Source organism: Rhipicephalus microplus, chromosome 1, assembly GCF_043290135.1.
Source record: "Rhipicephalus microplus isolate Deutch F79 chromosome 1, USDA_Rmic, whole genome shotgun sequence".
Classification (NCBI taxonomy): Eukaryota; Metazoa; Arthropoda; class Arachnida; order Ixodida; family Ixodidae; genus Rhipicephalus; species Rhipicephalus microplus.
In genome coordinates, this window is record NC_134700.1 from 291,111,153 (window position 1) to 291,119,394 (window position 8,242).

Sequence of the window (8,242 nt, forward strand, 5' to 3'; positions counted from 1 at the left end):
ACAGATTCAAGTGCGTCTGTCAAAGTAAGCGTAAAGGAATCATTTAAATTACACGCATAAAGGCACATTCATGCAAAGTTATACAGACTGTATGTACGTGATGCCACCACTTAATCTCCTAAATTCGCCGCTGTGTTTCATTAGGACAGGTGCGTATTTTAGAAATGTATACGACGGACATTAAACGTACTCTTTTCTTACCTTTCATGTTGCTTCGTTTGGTCAGACACAAGAGACAAATTTGGACAATGAGGTACGAATAGTGTAGTCAGTTGAGCCACATACTTTCACAATATAAGAAGCAGTTGTAATCTTCTATATTATCTGCACAGTGTTTAGCCTAGGGTGAAGTTGTAGCCTATGAAATCGAACTGGCCTATAGTTTCCAGATTCAACAACTGCTTATTCAATCTGCTCCTTAGGGAGAAATTTTCAGAGCATGTTGCCATGTGGCTTTGTTTCAGTTGTGTAGTTACACAAATAAAATAGCATCGCTTTACAACGGACAGTTTGAGCAGTACCAATATTACTTTTCTGGGAACAAGCACGCTCTCTTCCCACGCATGGAAAGAAAAAGAAACATTACGTCTGGCCGGTTTGACTTTGCTACCAGTTACAAAACGTTTTTTTTTTCCTACAGAAATAAGGTTTTTACTAAGTAGTAATAACGTCAAATAACAATGCATATAACATTGAGCAGGTCCAAAATACTGATATTCATTGCTGATGACGTTTTTTTTAATATATCGCCCTTCGGACGAAAAAAATATAGTGTTAGTTATGATTACACGTATACTTCTAGACAAAGATACTTTTACCATGAAGTTCTTTGCATCGGCATTCTGATAGTGTTATCGGAGATGCTCCCTTGTCAGTGCAGTAAATATCTTTGGAAGAGCTGATTTGTAACAAAACAACTTAAGTTGGCAGAAAATCCATCATTGTTCCTATTACAAGAGCGGCGCATTTCGATATTCAGGTGCTCATATATATCGCGTGTTTCTAATTGCAATCTGTCATTCTGGCCGAAGCTTCCTCCCAAAAAAACATATATCCATTGAACGCAGGACTGTGTGCGTCCATGGCATCAATGGACACAACGAAGACGAAATACGACTAAGAAACAAGTCTACGTCGTAGCAACTACAAAAAAAAGACGATAGTAATGTCTGCGGCGCAGAAGAAAGCTTCGGGTTCTTAAGCAGCTTTACATTCTGCGTTCGAAGCGCAATACCATATTTATAGATGCTTTTTATTTTGCTGGCGGTCTCAAATCACCGTCTGTTGCACCCGATAAAAAGCTTAAAGTAAAGTGTCACTCTGTTTACGGCTACATCGAGGTGATAAGAGGAGGTCCCGGTGCTCGAATGGTTCCTCGAAGGAATACAAATTATTTCTCCTTTTGATGACAATACCCAATCCTTGACAGAAAGCAGATCACAGAAAGGTAGGATGAAACGGGTATAGTATACAGTTCAGTAGGGGCCACACTATAAGGTGTGACCCTTACTGAAGATATTTGTCGTCTGGATATTTTTCTGAAAATCGCAAAATCCATTTTATTCAAGTTACTCAAAATTTAATAAATTAGAATAAACATGGCGACTTTGAGAGTAATATATTGGGATTATGCTTGCCACGTTGGTTGACCATCACCCAAAAACGAGGCAAAGACTTGCTCAGTGGGCAATGTTGTACAGATCTAACACTTTGTCAAAACCAGCAAGCGTACATTCACGCTTTCGCACGACTGTCAGTTCTGAATTATGTAAAAGCGTCATTACATCTCCAACTCTACGCGCACAACACGCAGAATACCATCTCATAGTTTTGTAGATTTCGCCTAAACTTGAAGTACAGACGTTCTAAGATGCAAAGAGATATTTCGCAACACTGGTGTACTGTTACAGCAAAGCTCCGCACTCACAAAATATGTTAGTAAAAGTCGCCATGCTATGATAATGTGAAATGCACTTTTATTTGCATCCACAAAGTCATAGGGCATCTACCATTCGAATTTCAACGAGATGGCCCAAAATACTCTTCATACGTAATTTAACACTATCGCTGTTCTTCCGTGTCGGTGCTATTTTTCTGTCACAATTACTATGTTCACTGCAAAAGCTATTGTTAATAGTGCTGCAGATATAGATGGAGGAGGAAGGCCGATGAAATGAGGAAGTTTGCGGGTATAAAGAGACAGCAGCAAGGACCGGGCCGAGTTAACTGGCGGAACATGAGAACACTGCCTTGGTCCTGCAGTGAGCGTAGTCAGAATTATGATGATGATGATGATGACGACGACGATGATGATGATGATGATGAAACAGGCTCATACTTTTTTTACACCCCTCGAACAAGCTCGGTAGTTCATACAGTAGAGTGGGGTGCCCACATTTTTCCAAATATTATAACGCTTCGCGCCACGCAGACCCTAAATTTCGAGAAACATTTCCCGTGCCTATTTCCATTGCCTGACCAATCTACCTCGTACGCGCGGCGACGCAAGCTTGTCCATGGGCAACTCTACGTACCACTGAGCTCGTCGATTGGTTCTTTGTTCTATACACGAAATGGTGTCTTGGCCCTGTGGTGAGGCAGTTTTGGCCGGGCAGTCCGCATTCTTATTTTCTTCTGCTGTCCTCTGCCGTTTTGTAAAGTTCGAGACTACAGGGAGAAGCAATATTGCCAGAACAAAAGCTTCTGAGATAAAAAGACGTCTCGATATTTTACCACGGGAAAGGATCTCTTTGATCCGCGTTTTCTACCCGTGCGACTATGGCACGTAGTCATAGTCGCACACGTGCCATAGTGCACAGTCATGCACTATGGCACGTGGTTTCTTCAAAGAAGAAACACTTAAACAGAGCGATCAGTGGATGTACAAGACCTGTTTTATTCTCTTTCCTATGTTGAACTTTTTAAGGGTATTATAGACTCTGCATTCTAAAGAATTCAGCTGTTGATTTTCAAGATTCAAGGGGTCTAAGTGTTGATTATTTTACGGCAAATTTTGGAGTTTTATCTGAAACACGCTTTCATAGGTTTTGACAAGGATTTTTACCTGCAAAAAGAAGGAATTTGTATTGGTTCTTGCGTTTCCTCTGTTTTGTGGCACAATTTTTTTTAGCCTACGTTGACCCCTCTCTGCTTGAGGCGTGTAAGAGTGACGGAGTGTTAAAGATTTTCAGGTACGTACACGATTTCCTGGTAGTTTAGGACAAACAAACGAGCACAAACGACAATGCGGACAACGTTTTAAAGAAGTTTAACAAGTATGGGAGGGTTCTATATGTTTTACTTATGAACTACCGCCGGGAAGAAAGCTTCAGTTTTTAGATCTTTGGCTCATAATCGAGCATGAGCATACTTGTTATGTGTACTGTCCACTCGCTAGAAACAAGCCTTTACCGTACGCATCTTCCTATTCTAAAATAGTAAAGAGGGCGATCGTGTCAATCTATTTGGATTCTGCGTTGTTAAGGTCGTGCTCGCATGAGAGGCGGGCTAGCTTACGTGCTCAGATTGAATGACTAAAGGCAGCTCGGTTCCCGCTGTCTGTGCTGGCGGCGGCGGCTAAAACACTCTTTAAGATTGGTCGATATGTGGGGTTTAACCTCCCAAAACCACCATATGTTTATGAGCGACGCCGTAGTGGAGGGCTCCAGAAATTTCGACCACCTAGGGTTCTTTAACGTGCATGCAAATCTGAGCACACGGGCCTACAGCATTTTCACCTCCATTGAAAATGCAGCCCCGGTAGCAGGGATTCGATCCCGCGACTTGCGGGTCAATAGCCGAGAACCTTAGCCACTAGAACACCGTGGCGGGGTGCCTTGTACCATGGAGTGGAGCATAGGTTGTACTTCACAGAGCTTCGAAAGCTAAATTTTGTCCGGTAACACAAATACCGGTCTCTAACTGTACTCGAAAATGAAACTTTAAGTGAAATAACGTTCATTTAGGCATACAATTTCGAAAACAGATATTTATAGGTGCCTTCAGGAATTTATCCGCAAACTTCAAAAACAGACATTTATAGGTAAAAACACTTTGAAACCTCTTCTTAGCCTTCAGTTTATGCTCATATATCGAAATTGCACAATAAGAACGCAAAAAAGAAAATAAGCATTTGCCTATAATTCGGTCTCTTGTGATAACCCATCTCTCTTCTGTTTGTTTGTTTCACAAAGGGCGCTCGAGGAAGCCGCAGCTGTAAGACGCGCCCAGTGGAAGGAGAAGCCGACAGTGTTGCTCTATTTACACTGGGTAACACACAACCTAAAAAAGGTTATCAACCGCCATGAAGTTGGCATGGTGTTTTCTACACCTAAGAAGCTTTCGAGGTTGTGCTCGCCAATCTCGAGCGGTGAAGAGCGCGCTAGACTGTGTAGCGAGACGAATGCCAACCATATGGTACAATGCGATGTGGGAATGATATTCAAGATTACGCTTTCCTGCGGCAAATCACTTGTGGACCACACAGGCTGCTGCGTAAATGACCGCGTACATTAACACTAGCTGTACATAAAAAATGATAATTTAATGGCTCATTCACCTGCTCACTGAGCAGCCTGTGGATGTTAAACACGAACAGGCGAAGATACTGGGACATAGCAGGGACACGTGTGCTCGTGAGGTTTTGGAAGAATTCATGAACCCGAAAAGTGATAGCTGTTTAAGTGAGGGCTTGGTGTAGCTATAGTATACAGTGTAGAAGTATCCTTTTTGATTAAGTTACGTTAGCACGTGATGCTCTTCGGCTCGTCTGCGCAGCTATGTTCGGTTTCTCTATTCAATTATCACTCTACAGCCAATAAAAACAGTTGGTAGTGTTCGCTCAATCTGTATGTGTTCCTTCTTTGCGATGCTTTTTTTATTTTAGCGCATTTTTTTTTGCCTAAAATGAACCAACTAGCCCCTCAAGACGACCGATATCACAGCGACGTGTAGATACTGTGATAGATACTGTGGTATACATTGTATTTCCCGTGGAGACAGCCGCCCTTGGCGTACGAGCAGGACTCTAGTCTCTTGTCAGTTGTACGTGGTTAACGTAAGTATCGAAGGGTGAATTGCTGGCAGGACTGTCGATCTCATACAGGGTGAAGAGTTCGCAAACCCAGCGCACTGTGTCATCTCGTTGCCCCGCCGTGGTGGTCTAGTGACTAAGGTACTCGGCTGCTGACCCGCAGGGCGCGGGTTTGAATCCCGGCTGCGGCGGCTGCATTTCCGATGGAGGCGGAAATGTTGTAGGCCCGTGTGCTCAGATTTGGGTGCACGTTAAAAAACCCCAGGTGGTCTAAATTTCCGGAGCCCTCCACTACGGCGTCTCTCATAATCATATAGTGGTTTTGGGACGTTAAACCCCACATATCAATCAATCAATCATCTCGTCATGGTAATTTATATTGCTGTGTGTCTCTCTTGCAAATACTGGGTGACGAAATTTATAAAATCACGCTAATTTTTATACTTGTATTTATGGTCCCAGTGTGTGAAAGGCGTTAACAGTGCATGCGAAGAAGTGAAAAAGATGTCTGTCTTGCGATTTTTCAAAATGGTGCGATGTCTGGTTAAGTGTATGAACTACCCTCATGTCATGACTCATTAATTTAATTTCTGTGAGAGAATATGAGAGAAAGCCTTGCCAGTACCAGCATAAAGCAACGATGCCTCCAAAACACTGTTTCCATATTTCAGCAAAACTCTTTTCGCATATAGGCTTGCTTGGGTTGGTCATGCAAGCATACATCGATTACGAGTACTCTTTTGCAGAAAACTGTTAACGCATCTTTCGTGCCAGTTTTACTAATAACAAGCTTCGTTGTAGCGTTACTGAAATGATTCACAATTTTACTATACGTTTCGAATACAAAGTTCTTGCGCTTAAGATTAATCTTCTTACCCCATTTTTTTCCTTCCTTCTTGCGCAGGTGAAGACTCTGAAGATGACCGTCGTAGTGTTCTGTGCTTTTCTTGTGACAAACGTACCCTACATGGTGCAAGAAGTCATCCTGGCATTCGGCAATCCGGGCGTCCTCAATGCAAACGTAGTGGCTCTGTCTGGCGTCATATCGGCCTCGAACAGCGCCATAAATCCGTACATCTTTCTGTACTTCCAGAAGGACCACCACGGGGGAAGTAGAAGCACGTTTATGTCGTTGGTGAGAAATCTGCCCTGCTTCCGTCGCTGGTTCGCTTGCGCCAGAAGCAAGAGCAGTCACAAAATGGCGACACTGACGGTGACGTACTCCTGTCGGCATTCGCGGACAGTAACCACGGCTAACTTGGATATGGCTTCCGAAAGGACTTAACTCTTGTACAACATCATTTCGAACACATTAACAAAAAAATGTTGCTCGCGATGCATCATCTATGAGATTTGCTGTTGCTTTTATCAAGATAAAGCGTCTTTCTCGCTCCTTTTCTATATGAACGGCACCTACGATTACTGTACAATGTGTAACTGCGTTCTGTGTGTACATGAAATGGCCGATACCACTCTTCACGATGACGCCCAAGTATGCTCATGTTCACAGGCTTCCCGAGCATAATCTTTCCATTCATTGTGAAGGTTGCCTGCGTGGTTTCTTGTGGTGTGAGCGGGTAGGAGAAAAATTTTACTGTTTGTAACGGGGCAGACGCTTATACGCTGTCTCATAAAATAACAAACACAGCTGTCATTTGAACATCAGCAGTAAATGTTACCTTGCGCTGAACAGATGAGTGATCACTGTTTTATTTTCTTTGACCCGCAGGTCACGGGATCAAATCCCGGCTGCGGCGGCTGCATTTCCGATGGAGGCGGAAATGGAGGCCCGTGTGCTCAGATTTGGGTGCACGTTAAAGAACCCCAGGTGGTCGAAATTTCCAGAGTCCTTCACTACGGCGTCTCTCATAATCATATAGTGGTTTTGGGACGTTAAACCCTACATATCAATCAATCATGTTTTATTTTCTTGTCATTTAGCCAATTACTTTCTTTGCTGTGAGTGTGTGGGAAGGAAAAGAAGTTGAAGAGAATGTTTTGATGCTAAGAGATACAGTAGCAGTGACTCAATGAGTACTTGTTGAAGAAAGGCGTGCACACAGGGAAGGGGGGGGGCGCTGCGATAAATCTTCGTGCCCCCCCCCCTGACTGTGTACACCTGTGTGTCAAATAAAATTTAGCCATGACCAGACACGTCATACGCTGAATATTCATTAGCCTGCACTGCGAGCCGACACTGGAAGTGCCTTTTGGAAGATCTCTAAATATGGAAGGGGCCGATGTGTATGCTCTAGTCATCGTTTGGCGTAACGCTGCATGTGTAGCATAGTCAGCACGCATTTGCGCCGTTGCAACGTCTTGTTTCTCTTGTTCTTCGAGCGCCTCGTTGATAATAAGTGATTTTGGGCTCGCGCGAAGGGGAAGTCTTTCTTCTGTTGTTCTTCGAGCACCTTGATGTTAATTCCTTATCGTTTTCAGCAAAAAAGAAGAACAACTAGGGCACTTGGCGTAAAGCAGGAAGAACCACGTATAAAAATTGACAAAAAAGAGAAAGCAAGCGAAAAAAATAGAGAGAAAGAGAAAATATAGCGAGAAATTGAAAAGAGCAAGAAAAAAAAACAAAATCGATAGAGAAAGAATAAAAAATAAATAGGAATAAAGAGAGAAAAGACGGAAAAGGAGAATAAAAAACAAAGGAAGGAGGCAAGGAAGACATAACTGAAGAAAAAGAAACAAGGCTGCCCAGCTAAGCACTTGCTTGACGTTTGACACCCATAGTGCGAAACTGCCTCGATTTTTTAAAAAGATTCTCAGCTTTTATGCACTGTTCGTTGAAGGGACGCTTCGCTCGTACAGTGTGTTTCACACTTAGGGGTAATCTAGCGCGCGTGGCCCGCGATGCGGTCGTGAATGCAGCCAGCGCGGCAGTCATGGGCCGGCGGCAGCTCACGCCTGCGAAGACGTTTAGGGTCATAGTTCATGACATTTGTGGGCCACAGGGTCATGAGGTCACGTCACAAAATTACACCATCGCATGACATCAAGCCTTGGTCAATAGTGGGTCATTCATGGAGGCAATGCAAGACCATGCCAGATGGAATAAGTTTTTGAAGGTGGCGGGCCGTAATCAATTCATCTACTCGAGAAAAAAAGTACACCATGTCCCGCTAAAAGGAATCATGTGCAGATGTGGAGCAGCAGGGGCTAACGCTTACACTGGTAGAGGTATTTACACTGGCGCTCATAGTG

The 8,242-nt window shown here is 43.4% G+C and overlaps 1 protein-coding gene across 1 annotated transcript in view; it reads left to right on the forward strand.

Moving 5' to 3' along the window:
• LOC119159397 (cephalotocin receptor 2) overlaps positions 1 to 6,726 on the forward strand; it is a 42,532-nt gene extending 35,806 nt beyond the window's left edge. Inside the window, exon 3 of the mRNA XM_037412138.2 lies at positions 5,937 to 6,726. Within this exon, the coding sequence (XP_037268035.2) occupies positions 5,937 to 6,317 (381 nt within the window). The 3' untranslated portion in view covers positions 6,318 to 6,726. The remainder of the gene's footprint in view (positions 1 to 5,936) is intronic.
• The last annotated feature ends 1,516 nt before the right edge of the window (positions 6,727 to 8,242 follow it).